This window comes from Staurois parvus, unplaced genomic scaffold (assembly GCF_062004578.1).
Source record: "Staurois parvus isolate SC_StPar_1 unplaced genomic scaffold, SC_StPar_1.0 ptg000092l, whole genome shotgun sequence".
Lineage (NCBI taxonomy): Eukaryota > Metazoa > Chordata > Amphibia > Anura > Ranidae > Staurois > Staurois parvus.
Window position 1 is genome coordinate 1475829 of NW_028317888.1, and position 21385 is coordinate 1497213.

The following is a 21385-nucleotide window of genomic DNA, read 5'->3' on the forward strand; positions in this document are numbered from 1 at the left end:
GGCAATCTTCTCTTTCGCACATTCCCAAACGCAATTCTTTTAGCTGGAAATCCCTTACACTCTGGGACATAAAACCATCCTATACACCACACATCATGTACTACATGTCCTTAAGAACCTCACTACGCAGCACATGACAGCACAAAGGGCAAGCGGTTATCAAGTGATTTTGACATCAACTACAAATTTGGAAGTGAAATATGTAGGTTCAAACTCAGGTCCCCTAGCTATGCTAAATTGTTTGCTATGGATAAACGGTGAAACTGACAACCCACCCGAGGAACATGATTGTGTTCAGGTCATACATGAAGATACCTCTCCCAGTATAGACATACAACAAACACCCATTCCGGAAGCTCTGGACATATTTGTAGATGGTTCTTGTCCCAGACCTTCTGATGATACCTCTATACCAGGGTATGCAGTGGTCCAGTTACCTGACATTGTTCAGGAGGCATTACCCCTCACTCACAAATCAGCCCAAGCTGCAGAATTGATTGCACTAACAAGGACTTGTGAACTTTGTGAGAATCAAGATGTGAATGTTTACACAGATTCTAGGTATGCTTTTGGAGTTGTCCATGATTTTGGTAAAATATGGCAGAGAAGGGGATTCTCCACTGCAGATGGAAAAGGAGTATCACATGGGGACCTAATAAACAATCTTTTGGAAGCCATTCATAATCCTAGGTCCATTTCAGGAATTAGATGTAAGGCACACACATCTTCCTCTGATTTTGTAGCCAAAGGCAAGGCATTTGCTGATTGCACTGCTAAAAATGCCACCCTACAGCAACACCTCTTGTAAACTCACAAATGTCTATTGGCCATTTTAGATCCACCTATGTTACCGGAACATTCTCTTCTCAAGGAGCTGCAATATACAGAAATGAAGAGGATGTAGCATACTGGCAACAGAAGGAGTTGACATAGACGCAAATGGTCTAATGTCAAAAGGAGGTATCCTAGGACTCCCACGTCACAGAGCTCCTCTCATTATAGCGCAGTTCCATGGCATAGGACATCGGGGTTGGCAGGTAGTGAAAGATGAAATAAAGAAAAGATTTTGTGTTCCAAATCTTACTAAGCAGACACAAGAACAAATAGGGCGTTGTGGTACATGCATCAGAAACAATGGTGGAAACCCCAATCAGGTTAGACATGATCAGCTATTGCCACCTAGTGGACTATTTGAGGAACTTCAAATTGATTTCACACACATGCCTAATAGTGGACGAGGCGAGTTTCTGCTGGTGATAGTGGGTCGCTTTAGTCGCTGGCCTGAAGCATTTGTAACAAAGAGGATGCAAGGAGCGTTGCTAAAATCCTTTACAAAGAAATCATCCCTCGATGGGGATGTCTGGTAAGTATAGACTCAGACAAAGGACCAGCATTTACATCAAAGGTTACACAACAGGTAGCCAAACTGATGAGCATTGACTGGAAGTTCCACATATTCTACCACACAGAGTTCTGGTCAGGTAGGACGGGCAAATAGGACCCTGAAGGAAAAACTAAGGAAGGCAACAGGGGGGGACATTGAAGTGATGGGAAGCGTACTTGCCAGCTGTTCTGGCTGAGATGAGGATGACACCACATAAAGGCACCAAGCTTTCCCCCTTTGAAATTCTTATGGAAAGGCCATTCCCCACCCCCTGGACAAGAGGTCCTTTGGTAGTTATGTCAGGTGATTTAGAATTAATCCCGGAAAGATATGTCCAGGAATTGATTAGGGTGCTGAATGGTGTACAGGTAAAACTTGAAAAATGAGAATATGGTGCATTCATTCATTCATTCATTTATTTCAGTGCAGCAACTTAAAAGGTGAAACGAATATATGAGATAGACTCATTCCATGCAAAGCAAGATAGTTCAAGCCGTGATTTGTCATCATTGTGATGATTATGGCTTACTGCTCATGAAAACCCCAAATCCACAATCTCAGAGAATGAGAATATTCCATGCAATCAATAAAACAAGGATTGTACATAGAACAATATCGGACCTCTGAAAAGTAGAAGCTGCATATGTACTCAGTACTTGGTTTGGGCCCCTTTTGCAGCAATTACTGCCTCAATGCGGCGTGGCATGGAAGCTATCAGCCTGTGGCACTGCTGAGGTGTTATGGAAGACCAGGATGCTTCAATAGCAGCCTTCAGCTCTTCTGCATTGTTCCGTCTCATGTCTCTCATCTTTCTCTTGGCAATGCCCCATAGATTCTCTATGGGGTTCAGGTCAGGCGAGTTTGCAGGCCAATCAAGCACAGTAATCCCACGGTCATTGAACCAGGTTTTGGTGCTTTTGGCAGTGTGGGCGGTGCCAAGTTCTGCTGGAAAATGAAGTCAGCCTCCCCATAAAGCTGGCCTGCGGAAGGAAGCATGAAGTGCTCCAAAATCTCCTGGTAGACAGCTGTGGTGACCCTGGACTTAATGAAGCACAATGGGCCAACACCAGCAGATGACATGGATCCCCAAATCAACACAGACTGTGGAAACTTCACACTGGACTTCAAACATCTTGCAGTGTGTGCCTCTCCTTTCTTCCTCCATACTCGGGGTCCTTGTGCCTCTCCATTCTTCCTCCATTCTTGGGGTCCTTGGGCCTCTCCATTCTTCCTCCATACTCGGGGTCCTTGGGCCTCTCCATTCTTCCTCCATACTCGGGGTCCTTGGGCCTCTCCATTCTTCCTCCATACTCGGGGTCCTTGGGCCTCTCCATTCTTCCTCCATACTCGGGGTCCTTGTGCCTCTCCATTCTTCCTCCATTCTTGGGGTCCTTGGGCCATTCCATTCTTCCTCCATACTCGGGGTCCTTGTGCCTCTCCATTCTTCCTCCATTCTTGGGGTCCTTGGGCCTCTCCATTCTTCCTCCATACTCGGGGTCCTTGTGCCTCTCCATTCTTCCTCTATACTCGGGGTCCTTGGGCCTCTCCATTCTTCCTCCATACTTGGGGTCCTTGGGCCTCTCCATTCTTCCTCCATACTCGGGGTCCTTGGGCCTCTCCATTCTTCCTCCATACTCGGGGTCCTTGGGCCTCTCCATTCTTCTTCAATACTCTGGGTCCTTGGTTTCCAAATGAGATGTTGTTCTCATCAGAAAAGAGGACTTTGGACCACTGAGCAACAGCCAGGTCTGTTTTTCTTTAGCCCAGGTAAGACGCTTCTGACGTTGTTTGTTGTTCAGGAGCGGCTTGACAAGAGGAATACGACATTTGAAGCCCATGTCCAGGATCTGTCTGTGTGGTGGCTCTTGATGCACTGACTCCAGCCTCAGTCCACTCCTTGTGAAAGTCCCCAACACTTTTGAATGGCCTTTTCCTGACAATCCTCTCCAGGCTGTGGTCATCCCTGCTGCTTGTGCACCTTTTTCTTCCACACTTTTCCCTTCCACATAACTTTCTATTAATGTGCTTTGATACAGCACTTTGGGAACATCCAACTTCTTCTGCAATTCCCTTTTGAGGCTTTCCCTCCTTATGGAGGGTGTCAGTGATGGTGTCAGGTCAGTAGTCTTTCCCATGATTGTGATTCCTACTAAACCAGACTGAGAGACCATTTAAAGGCTCGGGAACCCTTTGCAGGTGTTATGGCTTAATTATCTGATTAGAGTGGGACACTTTGAGCCGAGAATATTCCACCTTTTCACAATATTCTCATTTTCTGAGATTGTGGATTTGGGGTTTTCATGAGCTGTAAGCCATAATCATCACAATGATGACAAATCACGGCTTGAACTATCTTGCTTTGCATGGAATGAGTCTCATATATTAGTTTCACCTTTTAAGTTGCTGCACTGAAATAAATGAACTTTTGCACGATATTCTAATTTTTAGAGTTTCAAATGTATATGGTGATGTCTCTCTCTCGTTCCCTCTTCCCACAGATGATCCAACCCACCCGTACAAGCCAGGAGATGGGTATTGGTTAAGGATCTTCACAAACACAAGACCACAGATCCGCCATACGAAGAAACTACCATACCATGTGATGAGAACCACAGTTCTGACTGCTGATTCCAACGTCTGGATACATGCTTCTAGAGTAAAGAGGATCCCGGAACCTCCAAGGAACCTCCAAGGAACCAGGAGCAACAGACGGAACAGGTAAAGGAGACGGACCTACCAGTGTTCTTCAATCTCCAGAATGCTGCTTCATCCAGAGACAGCCTGGAAGAACTATCTTTTGGTTGTCTCTTAGTGATAAGTGTTTCAGTGGCTTACTGGGCTAGTCACTGTTATTATCATCCAGAAGAATGGCCACCAATCTGTGGCCACAACAATAAGACCGTAAATGACAGCGGACTAATAAAAAAGCAGCAGAAAAGATCATTGACTGAGAATATGTCACTATTGAAATGTAAGTATAGGTATGCCAAGCTCTCGGGATTCCAGAGTTGTTGGGTTTGCAGTATACTCCACCCTGAAACTATGAACATTCCTTTGTATGCGGCACCAAAAAATGTGACGTCAATGTTTATTGGTAATCTGAGTATTATCCTCACAAATGTTACTACAAGGCTGAAATCTGAAGTGTTGGGAGTTATGATGGAACCTGAATGGTGTTTTCATTTAGGCAGCAAATCAAATGAAGGAGAGAATTTTGTAGTCAGTCTAAACTTAATGTCACTGGGAAGCACCTGAGGACGGGGACTTTGTACAAGTAAACACTAAGAATGGATGGAAAATACATAGAAAACATCACTAACAATGCATCCCACAGGAAATACTACGGAGTAGGGAGAGTTTTCAGTAACCCAGACTTAGTTGGTTACCCTAACCCAAATGTAAGTCAAGTATGGAAAGATCAATCAGTAGCTTTTACTGAAGGAGTCCAGGTATGTTGTGGGAAAACTTGTAATCCATGGACCCCCCAAGGACAGGAAGGATGGTGTTACTTAGCCACCTGGGTACCAGTAATGGATGTCATGGGAGGGACACACAGTGATGCTTTACTGGCTAGTAGTCATCCCTGATATCCTATGAAATGTAGACATGAGAGGGACTTGTATAAAACAGAAGACCAAGCCTGGCCATGGTTCCTGCATGGACTGGGTGGGGATAGAACTGAGGAGAAGGTTAAATAATTATTCACATATTATGGATCAGATTATAAATGAAACACAACTAGAAGTAAGTCTTGTGAATGTTGAACTACGGGCATGAAGAAAACAGGTACTCATGAATGAAATGGGAATAGAACAAATGGGAGCAGCATTGACCGGGCTGTGTGAGTCTACTACTGACTATGAGTGTTGTACATGGATACATAACACGTCTGCTGGGACCCCAGACTACTATGAAGTCATTGAGAGTCATAGAGACCAGGTAAATGCTTTACAAGCCCCAGCTCCATCCATAGCTGAAGATGACAGGACTGTGTGAGTCTACTACTGACTAGGAGTGTTGTACATGGATACATAACACGTCTGCTGGGATCCCAGACTACTATGAAGTCATTGAGAGTCATAGAGACCAGGTAAATGTTTTACAAGCCCCAGCTCCATCCATAGCTGAAGATGACCGGGCTATGTGAGTCTACTACTGACTATGAGTGTTGTACATGGATACATAACACGTCTGCTGGGATCCCAGACTACTATGAAGTCATTGAGAATCATAGAGACCAGGTAAATGCTTTACAAGCCCCAGCTCCATCCATAGCTGAAGATGACCGGGCTGTGTGAGTCTACTACTGACTATGAGTGTTGTACATGGATACATAACACATCTGCTGGGATCCCAGACTACTATGAAGTCATTGAGAATCATAGAGACCAGGTAAATGCTTTACAAGCCCCAGCTCCATCCATAGCTGAAGATGACTGGGCTGTGTGAGTCTACTACTGACTATGAGTGTTGTACATGGATACATAACACATCTGCTGGGATCCCAGACTACTATGAAGTCATTGAGAATCATAGAGACCAGGTAAATGCTTTACAAGCTCCAGCTCCATCCATAGCTGAAGATGGCTGGAACCCTTTTAAAGGGTTGGGAAGTTTTGGAGTTTTTTTATGGTTTAAGAAAGTAGGCATGCTGATTTCATTATGTTTTTTTCTAATAGTTATGTTTTATGTTGCTGCTAAATTTTGCATGTGCATTTTTAATACGTTTTTTGCCAATCAGGATGCATATTAGAAACAATAACTGTGAAATTTGATGTGTTGTCACCACGTGACAAAAGGGAGGAACTATAAGGAAAAATGTCTTATTAATTGGCATCCATTGTGTTTAATGCCTCCATTGTAGATGTGTGAGCAAGTTACAGGTGAAACTCAAAAAATTAGAATATGGTACAAAAGTTGATTTATTTCAGTGCAGCAACTTAAAAGGTGAAACTAATATATGAGACTCATTACATGCAAAGCAAGATAGTTCAAGCCGTGATTTGTCATCATTGTGATGATTATGGCTTACAGCTCATGAAAACCCCAAATCCACAATCTCAGAAAATGAGAATATTGTGAAAAGGTGGAATAATCTCGGCTCAAAGTGTCCCACTCTAATCAGCTCATTCAGCCATAATACCTGCAAAGGGTTCCTGAGCCTTTAAATGGTCTCTCAGTCTGGTTCAGTAGGAATCACAATCATGGGAAAGACTGCTGACCTGACACCATCACTGACACCCTCCATAAGGAGGGAAAGCCTCAAAAGGGAATTGCAAAAGGAGTTGGATGTTCCCAAAGTGCTGTATCAAAGCACATTAATAGAAAGTTATGTGGAAGGGAAAAGTGTGGAAGAAAAAGGTGCACAAGCAGCAGGGATGACCGCAGCCTGGAGAGGATTGTCAGGAAAAGGCCATTCAAAAGTGTTGGGGACTTTCACAAGGAGTGGACTGAGGCTAGAGTCAGTGCATCAAGAGCCACCACACACAGACGGATCCTGGACATGGGCTTCAAATGTCGTATTCCTCTTGTCAAGCCGCTCCTGAACAACAAACATCAGAAGTGTCTTACCTGGGCTAAAGAAAAACAGATCTGGTCCATTGCTCAGTGGTCCAAAGTCCTCTTTTCTGATGAGAGCAACTTTTGCATGTCATTTGGAAACCAAGGACCCCGAGTATGGAGGAAGAATGGAGAGGCCCAAGGACCCCGAGTATGGAGGAAGAATGGAGAGGCCCAAAGACCCCGAGTATGGAGGAAGAATGGAGAGGCCCAAGGACCCCGAGTATGGAGGAAGAATGGAGAGGCCCAAGGACCCCGAGTATGGAGGAAGAATGGAGAGGCCCAAGGACCCCTAGTATGGAGGAAGAATGGAGAGGCACAAGGACCCCGAGTATGGAGGAAGAATGGAGAGGCCCAAGGACCCCAAGTATGGAGGAAGAATGGAGAGGCACACACTGAAGTCCAGTGTGAAGTTTCCACAGTCTGTGTTGATTTGGGGATCCATGTCATCTGCTGGTGTTGGCCCACTGTGCTTCATTAAGTCCAGGGTCAACGCAGCCGTCTACCAGAAGATTTTGGAGCACTTCATGCTTCCTTCCACAGACGAGCTTTATGGGGATGCTGACTTCATTTTCCAGCAGGACTTGGCACCGCCCACACTGCCAAAAGCACCAAAACCTGGTCCAATGACCGTGGGATTACTGTGCTTGATTGGCCAGCAAACTCGCCTGACCTGAACCCCATAGAGAATCTATGGGGCATTGCCAAGAGAAAGATGAGAGACATGAGACCGAACAATGCAGAAGAGCTGAAGGCCGCTATTGAAGCATCCTGGTCTTCCATAACACCTCAGTAGTGCCACAGGCTGATAGCTTCCATGCCACGCCGTATTGAGGCAGTAATTGCTGCAAAAGGGGCCCAAACCAAGTCCTGAGTACATATGCAGCTTCTACTTTTCAGAGGTGCGATATTGTTCTATGTACAATCCGTGTTTTATTGATTGCATGGAATATTCTCATTTTCTGAGATTGTGGATTTGGGGTTTTCATGAGCTGTAAGCCATAATCATCACAATGATGACAAATCACGGCTTGAACTATCTTGCTTTGCATGGAATGAGTCTCATATATTAGTTCCACCTTTTAAGTTGCTGCACTGAAATAAATCAACTTTTGCACCAGATTCTCATTGTTCGAGTTTCACCTGTAGTTTCGTGTTAACAACCACTTGTAACAACTTTGTTTCATGAATTCAGTTTCTATTCTGTAGAAACGGAACTGACTTATATGGAGGTCTTCAGTCATTTGTGGTTGTTATCTCTCTGTATAAGAGTGCAATATATCGTTGGTCATTCTGAATTTGTAAAAACTGCTATCATCTATTAAACATACAGAGATTTAGTTTGCACACTTTGGTGTCCGGAGCTTTATTTCTCCTGAGCTCAGAGGCTAGAAATTACCGAAGACATTTAAGGGCTACAGACATAGGTTGAATCCTAGCAACACCTGTGCTAAAAATGAACATTTTGCTGCCAGCTGAACCCCAGAACCTCCATAAATCCAGTCTAGAGACATAAATTGTGTCTGCAGCACAGAGAAGGAAGATTATCCGAGAGAAATCCAGGAATACAGGACGGGGAACACAGCTCAGGAAAGTGACCAGGGGATTACAGGCTGATATCACCCAGTCCCCGCCCTACTCTGGACCAATCAGTGAGCAGTATGGGTGGAGGAATGGATTTAGTGTTCATGACCCACCTGTGCTGATCTCTGTAGGAGTGTCCTCCTCTATAAATGTCCCCGTTATTCCATCCTCCTCCATAGACTGCTGATCATCCCTCACATACGCCTCTTCTTCTTCTGATTTCACCTCAACTTTTATATACATCAGATCTTCACCCTAAACCAAGACAAGGAAAGAAAATATCATCTGTAAGACATAAGCGTTAATATTGTTACATCACATAAAAAATCCACACATTGTCTCTAGGAGTCCATGTTCTAGATGCTCCATCCCACCAACCTTGTAACAGTGAGGGATGGTGTGACCTTCCTGTGTGGAATCCCAGGAATACAGAGGACGGGGACATCTCTCTGGTGGGTTCCTGGTATTAGGTGGCTCCATCATATCCTTGTGTCCTTCTGAAAACTCCTCCATCACTCCATACTCCTCATCCTCCTCTTTATACTCTTCTTTAACATCAATATTCTCATCCCCGAGGATTCCACTCTGAAAGATATAATAAAACAGTCATTGTAACAAACATGCTGTGTATAAATCACAACTACCAATAATTGTCATCATCTACCTGATGATGGTGAGGGATGGTGTGACCTTCCTGTGTGGAATCCCAGGAATACAGAGGACGGGGACATCTCTCTGGTGGGTTCCCATGACTGGATCCATCTGTAGGAAACACACACACTGACTGAATCCATTGTTTCTATGTGTTTATCAGATGATGGGGGATCTAGGTGGATCCTCCGTACTGCTCTCTCCTTTACAATAAAGTCTCCTCTTACCCGGTGATGTGAGGGGCGGCTGATTGTCCATCATGACGTCCTTGTAGAGATCCTTGTGTCCTTCTAAATACTCCCACTCCTCCATGGAGAAATAGACAGTGACACCCTGACACCTTATAGGAACCTGACACACACAATGATACAGTCACCATCCAGACACATCCCTTGTCTGTTACTGGAGAATGTCCCAGAATTCCCGGCACCGCTCACCTCTCCTGTCAGCAGCTCAGTGATCTCTCTGGTGACTTCTAGAATCTTCTTCTTCTTTCTCTCTTCTATCAGGGAGGGAGGTGGAGGCAATGTGATGTCATATGATCTCCAGACTTCACAGGAGGAAAACTCTACATCTGAACACAAATAGTCACATCAAATGATATTCCCAGAATCCTCCTCACCTCTCCATTCAGGTCTCCATTTTATTAAAGCCCCACTTCAGGCTGAGGTATAATTTCCCCCCACAGGACCCCCACACTACGCAGGGTATAGGCTTGTTGCAGCATTCTGACCAACAGTCCCACTTTACATGTGAGGATACCAAGGGGCCCCCACATCCTAAGAGCATCAGAAAAGGCAGATGGAGGGACATTGGGAGGAGGAGCTGTGAGGTCAGTGTGATGTCATAGAATTCTCTGACTCTGGATGGAGGGACATTGGGAGGAGGAGATGTGAGGTCAGTGTGATGTCATAGGACGTATAGACTCTGGATGGAGGGACATTTGGATGAGGATATTTGAGGGGTCCTTTATAGGAGGCTCCTGTATAAACCAGATCATTGTTCCTGGGTGCGTCCTACCTCTCCTAAACTGAAGAGTGACCTTTGACCTTTACCATCCAGAAATCTGTCCGGAATCTGTGGAAGTAAGCTGTCATGTGATCAGGTGACGTGCGGAGGAACGGAGTGTAAATAGCAGACAATTGTCTCCAGAGCCCCTAATGGTGGGGATGGATTTGGCGGTGTGCTGGTGCCAAGTTTTCTCCCCCCAGGGTCACTGCAGGTGTGGAGAAAAGCTGTGTAAGAGGATATGGAGGAGAGATGAGGAGGAGATCCAGGAATCAGGAGAAAGGTCAGGGCAAGCAACAGACGAGAATATTGCTCAGCCAATGGGAGATGATCTCAGCATGACTTCCATCATGAAGGAGATGAGGGGGAGGGGAGGAAGTCACTGAAGGTGACCATAGATCCATGGAAATTCAGCTGGTTCAGCAGGGATCGCTCACATTTCCATCCATGTGTGGCCACTGCCGGATAAAAGCCACTCCCCCAGCGGCTGCAGCCAATAACTTCAGTGCTGATCCGTGTATTCTGAGAGCGGAGGAGTCCCCCCATTGTCAGAATACAAGAGTGCAGCGGGGAGGATTCCCCCATCCACCTCCAATGTGTGGATGGGGGAATCACTTCAGTTTTTATGGTCATCCCGCTGGCTGAACAATAAAACTGAACCATGTAGGCCAGCTTTGGGGGCAAATATATTATCATCAACTCCTCCCCCTGAAGGGGTTCATCTACGTATTACCTCCTCTGACACCAGATCCAGATTCTCCTCTCCGCTTCCTCCCAATTCATCTCTCACCCAGAGCATCCTGTCTGTACCTGACATCACTTCCTGTCTGTACCTGACATCACTTCCTGTCTGTCTTCCATAGAGACTTCCTGTCTGGGTAGAAGTGAGATCCCCACCTTGTGGAGCTCAGAGGAACTGCAGCCCCGAGAAGCGTCTGGTAGTGTGACCCCGGCCTTGTGCTGGGTGTGTATGGACTGTAGATCCTTATAGAGGGGTCACCTCCACTCCCACCAAGGGGGACAGAAATATATGACTGCTCGGGGGACACATTTTGGCTCCTCTGATTTTGCAGTAAATGTGATTGCATTAGTCCCGTTGATTTTCGTATTTCCATGTAATAAAAGGTGTCACACGATGTCGGGTTCCCCTTTCTCTCCTCCCTGAGTGTGTATTTAGAGGCGGAGCTCCTGCTGGAATGGCGGTTGGAGGCGGAGTCTAGGAGGGAGACTGACAGAACCCGCAGCAGACTTGCAGGAGTGAGCGAGGAGGATCCGGTTCCTTTATTATCGGAGATGAGGAGAGTGTGAAGGATGTTTGTGACTCTGGGAGCTGAAAAGCTGGGAGTCCTATTGGTGTGGTGAGGGGGAAGGACTACTAGGGGGCGCCCTCACCATCCCGTGTACAAGAGGTGGAAGAAGGCGTGGCTACACTACAGCTGACACAGTTTGGAGGGCGGAGCACTTTCACACCTTATCAACTTTTCACTGATTGGTGGATTTTTGGAGTAAAATAAGTGGATTGAAGTAGATGCAAAGTGGAAGCGGTGGACTTGCAGAGAACACTATACTGAGCACACAATATTGTCGGTCTCCATGGATTTGCACAGGATTTGAGATGATTTCCTATAGCAGCAAATCTGATGAGATGAATGAATGTAGCGCCCCCTCCTGGTCAGGTCTAGGATGTGTAGTCAGGTAAAGCATAGCTGTGTTTCTCTGCTCACCAGAGAGGCTGTCAGGTAAATTCAGTCGGGTATTCTGCTTTACAGAGAGCTGTGATTGATTAGTCAGGTCTGCTCATGCTGCTCTGGTTCTGTTGGAGTTTGTCTGAGTTCTTCCTGCCTTCAGGAAGCTATGAGAGTCTTCCAGAACATGGGAATTGGCTAGACAAATGACCAGCATGAATATGGATACAGTCCTGGCCAATTGCAGGGGAGGGTGGCCCCATTGCATGCTGGGAGTGGTATTTATACTCTGAGAGCACATGGGTTCAGTGTCTTTCCTCGGAGAGGATTGCACCAGTCAGGCTGGAGGCAGGCTGCCTCGCCTGGCACTTGCTGTTATGTGGCCTCGGGTGGGTGACCTGAGGGCCTGAAGTTAGAGAGAGTGACCCTGATTCTACAGTAAGCTGACTGAGGGGAGCTGTCTGCCAAAGCTCTGTCTGGTATCACTGGAGAGAGTGGCTTGGAAGATTGGAAGGAGGCAACCATTCTGTCCTTGGACCTGTGAGTGCAAACTCTGAGAGATCTGGGGGACTCTGTGTGCTTGTTACCCCTCTGGTGCTTGATAGTCAGCCTGGGTCTGAGAAAGGGAGCCCTGCCTAGTGTTCTGCAGAGCTTGTCCAAGTATTGCTACTGCTAATGGGACTTGGCTCTCCTACAACTACTTGCTGCTATTTGTTACTGAGAAGTCTGCTATCTACTGTCAGCCGAGACTTCACAAGTGTTCTACTAAGAGATCAGCTAGATGTCCTCAGTGTGAAGAGTTCTGATTCTGGAGGATCCGACTACATTCCCCATCGCTATCCCCAGTTCTACAATAAACTCCAAACACAAAACATCCCCTAGACTGGTCATTGGAGACAACGAGCAGAAGTGTGTGTGTTTGCCTTGCTGTGGGGCAAAGCAAAGGGAAACCAGGGGCAACATTCAGATCCTTCTGAGGTAGTGCTACATGAAGTTGGTGTAAAGAGGAAGCAGTAGATCTGCAGGGAACTGCATCTTGAGCACAAAGCACTTTGTTGTATATGAATTTGCATATGGTTTAGTATTCTTAATTTACTGGCAAACAACACAAGATCAATGAAGTAGGTGTAAAGTGGAAGCAGTAGATACACAGAGAATAATATTTTGAGTAGGGATGGGCTAACGGTTCAAGTCAAACATAAGTTTGACTCAAACATTAGCCGTTTGAGTGTTCACCATTATGCTGGAAGTTTGCCCGCATGCCCAATGTAAAACATGTTTTGTGATTGGCCAAAGCATTGCACCTGACCACAGGTCACATGCAATGCTTTGGCCAATAACAGCTGAGTTCTCAGGAAGAGCCATGATTGGCCAAAGTGCTGGCCGTATTATTGAACCACAACATGCAGAAGAGGTGGTGGAGTGGATAAGTCAGTCATCCTCATCCTCTGTCATCCAGGCTCATACTATTTTGCCTTCCACCACAGCTGCCAAAGTGTCCTGTTCCTCCGGCTCCTCGTCCACCACAGCTGCTCCTTCCGTAGCCCCACCATCATGCATGGAGGAGTCACCAGAATGATTGGATCATAGTGTCAGTCCCATGCTGCTGGAGGATGTGCAGCAATCTGAATGCTGTGATGTTGGGTCCCAGGATGAGGAAAGGAGTGACGTGAGCCTAGAGAGAGGGGGCGCCAGTGAGGGAAAAGAAATTGTCAGTCCTGTTCCCCCAGCCGCAGCACACTGCCAAGTTGGCCCCATTGATGAGGAGGATGGGGATGATGAGGTCACTGACCATACTTGGGTGCCTGAGAGAACAGAGGAGGACAGTGAGGAGGAGGCAGAACTCCAACAAGGCAGGATGTCCTCCAGGGACAGGCATAAGGGCAGCCAACCAATGGCATCACACGACAGAGCTCCACAGGTGGGGGGTGCTGCTGACTCCATGCAGACTTCCACAAGTTCTCTGGTGTGGGCTTTCTTCAACACATGTGCAGCATTGCTGTTTGCAGTCTTTGTCTGAAGCAGACCAAGCGTGGCCAAAACACCAGCCACTTGGGCACCACATGCTTGACAAGACGTATGATGAGCTGCCATGCAGCCCGCTGGTAACAGCACCTGAAAGACCCAGAAAAAGTGCAGACTTCTCCTTGCTCCTCATCTGGGATCTCTACTGTAAAACGTCAGGTCTTCTCAACAGCCTCCACTGAGAGGAGTGATGGTACAGCAGTGGGTGGCCCATCTGACAGCAGGACACCACCTGTTGATTTCAGCAGGAACATTTCACTACCCCATTTGCTGAACCGTGAAAAAAAGACTGTCCCCCCCATCCACATTCTATCCTGGCCAAATTGCTGCGTTACAACTGCTGCCTTTCCATCTGGTGGACTCTTCCCCCTTCCGGGAATTTGCAGAATGTTCTGTATCACAGTGACAGGTTCCGAAAAGACAATTTGTTTCATGCAAGGCCATTCCAGCTCTGTACCATCATGTGGAAGGTCATGGTTTGGCCTTGTTGGACAAGGCGGTCAGCAGCAAGGTCCACATTACTGACACGTGGTCCAGCAGGCACAGTCAGGGATGTTACATATCCGTCACGGCACACTGGGTGACTCTGCTAGCAGCTGGGAAGGATGCAGGACAGGGTTCAGTTCTGGAGCTTGTTCCACCACCATGCCTCCAAAAACCTGGTGGTGATTCTGCCACATCTGTCTGCTCCACCCCCTCCCCTTCCTCTTCCTCTATGGCCTCTTCTGCTGAATTGTCATCTCCACTGGCTTCTGCTCACCCAATGAATCAAATTCAAAATACTAACAACTTACAAGACCATCCACAACTCTGCCCCCAGCTCCATCACCAACCTGGTCTCAAAATACCAACCAAACCGCTCCCTTCAGTCCTCTCAAGACCTCCTGCTCTCTGGCTCCCTTTTCACTGCCTTCCATGCTCACCTCCAGGACTTCCCCTGAGCCTCTTCCATCCTATGGTACTCCCTACCCCAATCTGTCCGACTATCTCCTACTTTATCCACCTTTAGAGGATCCCTGAAATCCTTCTCTGTAAAGAAGTCTCTCCTTCTAATGAATACACTGTGTTTTAGTTCCTCCATCGGCCCATTGCCCAGTTATGACCTTTGTATCACTTCACCCTCCCTCTTAGATTGTAAGCTCTCATGAGCCGGCCCCCTGATTCCTCCTGTACCAAATTGTATTGTAGCTGTACTGTCTTCCATCATGTTGTAAAGCGCTGCGCAGACTGTTGTCACTCTATATATCCTGTATAATAATCCGATGATAATGATTCTGTACTGAAGTGTACCCTGGATACAGCATTGTGCTAATATCAGGATCACAATGTCACCAAACATGTTATCAATGAATCTCATTCTGATACTAGTGAGCTGTGATTGGCCCACAGCTATCACATGGTACCTGGGCCAATCACAGCACCCTCTACTATGTGATGTAGTGGTAGCCAATCACAGATCACTAGTAATCACAGCTGTCATGAATGACACTCTGTATAAAGCATTGCTGACACGGTGATCATCATTGTAAAGAGAATCCCTGATCCCCCCTAGAGTAGTGCAGTGCTGTTATGGACACTACTCTGAGGGAAAAAAAGTTAAAAAAATTGAAATGTTTTTATTGGTTTTTTTGGTTCTGTTTTTAATCATACTGACACCAGTCAGGTCCCTGATCACCGCCACACCAGTCATGTGATGACGCTGTACTGCGCTGGTGAGTTTGTAGAAAAAAAAGTGAAAAAATATTTATTTAATTTCTTTATTTTCCCAAAAATTGTGACCAAAACTGACAACTTCAAAAAAACTAGGATTTATTTTTACCAAAGACGTAGCAGAATACATTTTGGCTGAAATTTATAAGGAAACATTTTTTTTCCTTTTGGATGTTTTATAACAGAAAATATTGGGGGTTTTTCTTAAATGTTCATTTTTTTCATTTATATAATAAAAAATAAAAACCTCAGTGGGGATCAAATAACACCAAAACAAAGCTCCATTTATGTGAAACAAATTCTATATATATAATTTGCACAAATTGTTGCATGACTGAGCAATTACCAAGTAGCGTAGTGCCAAATAGCAAAAAATAACCCCTCCCTACTGGGCACTTATACCCCCTTCCTGCCCAGGCCAATTTTCAGCTTTCAGCGCTGTTGCACTTTGAATGACAATTGAGCGGTCATGCAACACTGTACCCATATGAAATTGTTAGCATTTTTTGAGACAGATAGAGATTTCTTTTGGTGGTATTTAATTGTTGCTGGGTGTTTTATTTGTTGCGCTATAAACAAAAAAAGAGCAAAACATTTGAAAAACGTTTTCTTTGTTTCTATTATAAAATTTTATAAACAGGTAAGTTTTCTCCTCCACTGATGTGCGTTGATAAGGCTGCACTGATAGGCAGCACTGATGGGCACTGATATGAAACAATGATGGGCACTGATAGGCGACACTGACTGATGGGTACTGATGGGTGGTACTACTGGGCAGCACTGATGGGTGGCACTGCTGGGTACAGGTGGGCGACACTGATGGGCACAGGTGGATGGCACTACTAGGCACTGCTGGTAGGCACTACTGATGATCGGTGCCGATCCATCCTCTGACAGTTGCCAGTTATTGCCAGTACTTTCCTCATGCTGTGACAGTGTGAGGAAAGTGCAGCCAATAACTGACAACTGTCATTGGACACAGCTGATCACGTGCTAAAAGGCCGCTGTGATTGGCTTTTTACCACATCACGTGATCAGCTGTGTCCGTAGGATGCAGAGATCACCAGGTGCACGCCCCAAGGGTGCGTCTCTGTGAGGACATCATATGTTGCCCTCCCAGGACTGGACAACCATGCTGTAGCCGTCATTCAGTTATAGCGCGGTTGGCAAGCGGTTAAAGTGGATCTGCACTTCATCTGAACACCACAAACCAAAAATACTATTTAATTCATTGGTAATATTCAAAGCAAACTCCCCCATCCATCCACTCATCCATCCCTCCGTGTCTTCAGGATTTATTTTGCTGAGAAATCATTTTGAAAAACATCACCCCAGCATTTCTGTCAGTAGCCATCTTGAGTAAGGGCAGATGATTCCTGTAGCATTTACTTCCTGGAATCCATCAGCCCTTAGCTTAGGCATTGGCTGAGCGGAGAACCCTCCCTCCCCTTCCGAAGACTGTTGGGGTGTATGACATCATTTTCCTAGGCAGGAAACCAGGAAGTGAATAACAATATGTAAAAAAAAAACATTCAAAACAAGTAAATATGATCTACTTTCCTATCTATATACCGATGCTAGCAGTGTAAGGACTAGAAATAGTCAATGCTGATTGGGAGAGTGAAGTTCCACTTTAAGAGGTTAAAGTGATTTCCTATAATCGTCAGCTCCATCTAGTGGCCATAATGCTGTATCTTCCCTGAAATACCTCCTGATGTAAAAATAGTGCAATATAATAATATGGCCACTAGATGGAGCCAATGATGATGTGAAATAAAACATGGCCAAAACCCGTCCCAGCTGGGCGAATGCAGCTCACATTCGTTCAGCTCATTGTTTTTTGAACAGAACTCTAAGTGTGAAATCTCCCACCACAAAATATACTCCGACCCGGTCCCACACTTCATCCATGAGAAGGAAATAAACCACACTAGGACTCCGTGTACAGACTATGGCTCTTCCTCTCCGGGGCAAACATGGAACACATGACCCTACACATACGTGATCCCACTGCCGCCATCTTGGATTCTGGAAAGCGAGTTGTTTATATGATAGCTTGATTGTCATCTTTTCATTTTAAGTCCATTTACCACAATAACCCCTCCCCCTCCAGAGGATTTACCCCCCCCTTCCTGACCAGGCCATTTACCACATTAACCCCTCCAGAGGATTAACCCCCCCCCCCCCCTTCCTGACCAGGCCATTTACCACATTAACCCCTCCAGAGGATTAACCCCCCCCCCCTTCCTGACCAGGCCATTTACCATATTAACCCCTCCCCCTTCTGAGGATGTACCCCCCTTTCCTGACCAGGCCATTTACCATATTAACCCCTCCCCCTTCTGAGGATGTACCCCTTTTTCCTGACCAGGTCATTTACCATATTAACCCCTCCCCCTTCTGAGGATGTACCCCCCTTCCTGACCAAGCCATTTACCACATTAACCCCTCCACCTTCTGAGGATTTACCCCATCACGGTATAGGGGCCCCGGCCAATTATTAATTCCTGATTAATGATCCTGAGTGTCACGAGACAATTGAGAAAAAAAAATATTTTGGACTTTTTACTATTAAACAATAAAAAAACAAATTTCATCATAAATTTCAGTCAAAATGTATCAATTGGTGTTTGATGACACCATGGAGAGTGTCTTTTCTACTATATCACAGTCTATCTGCACAGCGATCTGATGGGACGCAGCACTGCCATCGTCTGAGATGGGGGTTGGAAGAAAGCTGGAGATCTTGGATTGATAGACAAGTGCTGGGTGATCCCTCTGAATTGGGGATCATAGGATTCTGGGAAGCCCCCCGGTGTTGTACCCTGATGTGCTGTGTGCTTCATCATGAAGAAGTGTCGTGGCATCCACATCTGTCATTTCCCTCATCAGAGAACCACATAATTCATTGTTTTTGGCTTCACACTTGCTTTATTTTTTCAATTTGTGGTGAAACATAAGAGATTGATAGATTTCCATCATACTATTGTATTGTGACCACTTCATCCATGTCTCTGGGGGCCTCTGATCTCCTGGTCTACTGCTTCTTCCACCACTTCATCCATGTCTCTGGGGGCCTCTGATCTCCTGGTCTACTGCTTCTTCCACCACTTCATCCATGTCTCTGGGGGCCTCTGATCTCCTGCTTCTTTCACCACTTCATCCATGTCTCTGGGGACCTCTGATCTCCTTGTCTACTGCTTCTTCCACCACTTCATCCATGTCTCTGGGGGCCTCTGATCTCCTGGTCTACTGCTTCTTCCACCACTTCATCCATGTCTCTGGGGGCCTCTAATCTCCTGCTTCTTCCACCACTTCATCCATGTATCTGGGGGCCTCTGATCTCCTGGTCTACTGCTTCTTCCACCACTTCATCCATGTCTCTGGGGGCCTCTAATCTCCTGCTTCTTCCACCACTTCATCCATGTCTCTGGAGGCCTCTGATCTCCTGCTTCTTTCACCACTTCATCCATGTCTCTGGAGACCTCTGATCTCCTGCTTCTTTCACCACTTCATCCATGTCTCTGATCTCCTGGTCTACTGCTTCTTCCACCACTTCATCCATGTCTCTGGGGGCCTCTGATCTCCTGGTCTACTGCTTCTTCCACAACTTCATCCATGTCTCTGGAGACCTATGATCTCCTGCTTCTTCCACCACTTCATCTATGTCTCTGGGGACCTTTGATCTCCTGGTCTACTGCTTCTTCCACCACTTCATCCATGTCTCTGGGGGCCTCTGATCTTCTGGTCTACTGCTTCTTCCACCACTTCATCCATTTCTCTGGGGACCTCTGATCTCCTGCTTCTTCTACATCTCTAGGGGCCTCTGATCTCCTGGTCTAATGTACCTTCCATGATGAAGATAAGCCATGGAGTATATCTGAGGTGTATATCAGGGTGTGCTTCTTCCCCACATGAAAACTGGGATGTCCAGCAACATTTCCCACACTCAAGGCACTAATACACCTCCAGGGTTGTGTGGGACCTCTGATGTACAGGAAGATAGGACTTCAGTGAGGTACATTTCCCTCACTCAGGACAGGAAAGTGGCTTCTCCCTGTGTAAAATCTCTGATGTCTGGAAAGATGGGACTTCTGCGAAAAACATTTCCCACATTCAGGGCAGGAATATGGCTTCTCCCCGTGTGAGACCTCTGATGTATGTAAAGATTGGACTTATCTGAAAAACATTTCCCGCACTCAGAACAGGAAAGTGGCTTGTCCCCTGTGTGAGATCTCTGATGTGTGTTAAGATGGGACTTAACTGAAAACATTTCCCGCACTCAGGACAGGAATACGGCTTCTCCCCTGTGTGAGATCTCTGATGTATGTAAAGATGTGACTTCTGTGGAAAAAAATTCCCCACACTCAGAACAGGAATACAACTTCTCCCCCGTGTGAGATCTCTGATGTATGTACAGTTCAGACTTCTGTGAAAAACATTTCCCGCACCCAGGACAGGGATATGGAATCTCCCCCGTGTGAGACCTCTGATGTCTGGAAAGATGATACTTATCTGAAAAACATTTCCCGCACTCAGGACAGGAATACGGCTTCTCCCCCGTGTGAGATCTCTGATGTCTGTAAAGATGGGACGTCTGGGAAAAACATTTCCCACACTCGAGACAGGAATATGGCTTGTCCCCTGTGTGAGATCTGTGATGTGTGAAAAGACTGGACTTCACTGAAAAACATTTCCCACACTTAGTACAGGAATACGGCTTGTTCCCCGTGTGAGATCTCTGATGTGTGAAAAGACTGGACTTCACTGAAAAACATTTCCCACACTCAGAACAGGAATATGGCTTTTCCCCCGTATGAGATCTCTGATGTTTGTAAAGATTGGACTTGTCTGAAAAACATTTCCCACACTCAGGACAGGAATAAGGCTTCTCCCCCGTGTGAGATCTTTCATGCACATTAAGACCAGATTTAGATTGCAATCTCTTCCCACACTCAATGCAGGAGAAGCTATTCCCTGTTGGAAGGCTGGCCGGGTCCCGCACAGTCTGAGGTTCCTCAGGATACGAGGAATCCGATGGTCCATCTACACTGGGTGGTGCCAGATGGACATTGGAGGGAGCCGGGTTTTCTCCTGGACTATACTGTGTGATGTCCTCATCTTCTACTTTCCAGTCTGGAGACAAAGTGAGACAATCCTCGGAGGTTTTCCTCATCTCCCGGCCATGGACTAAAATACAAAGACAAAGAGGATTACTAGACAGGAGCTGATTGGTTCCCCCAAACCAGGACTCCGCCCACATCAGGCAGCTTGGTCTCTGAGGAGCTTACAATTCCACCCTCAAGGGAACTAGGAAATGGCTCCTCTGATCTCCTACCAGGTCATTTCTTTATTCATGGACCTTAGTCAGAGAGTGAGGAAACAACCAGAACTGTCTTTTATAGGAGGGACAGTGATGAGGGGATTATAGGACGAGGGTCCCCACCCCCTCTATCACTCATCGCCGTCTTCCCAACACAAGAAGTACTGCACGTCCTTATTTACTCCATGATTTAGTCATGAAGAACAGTGGGGCTGAGCCCCACCAGAGGTCAGAGAGTGAGGATGGGGGGAGAACAACCAAGATGAAGACTGGACTGATCCTGAAGACCACCATCATTGGGGTATTGACTCCTCCCTCATTATCACTTTCTGTTTAAGGGTCCACAGTTGGAGGATGTTATCACATTATTATCACCATGTAAAAGTCTGTGCTCCAATCACATCATCCGATATAAAATGTCCAGCTGGTAGGAAATGGGGGGGAACAATGAGAATC

General features: G+C 46.1%; 1 protein-coding gene across 1 annotated transcript in view; it reads right to left on the bottom strand.

The window, feature by feature from the left end:
- LOC149468109 (uncharacterized) overlaps positions 1–21385 on the bottom strand; it is a 146953-nt gene that overhangs the window by 4514 nt on the left and 121054 nt on the right. Inside the window, exon 2 of the mRNA XM_089670675.1 lies at positions 19904–20513. Within this exon, the coding sequence (XP_089526801.1) occupies positions 19904–20513 (610 nt within the window). The remainder of the gene's footprint in view (positions 1–19903; positions 20514–21385) is intronic.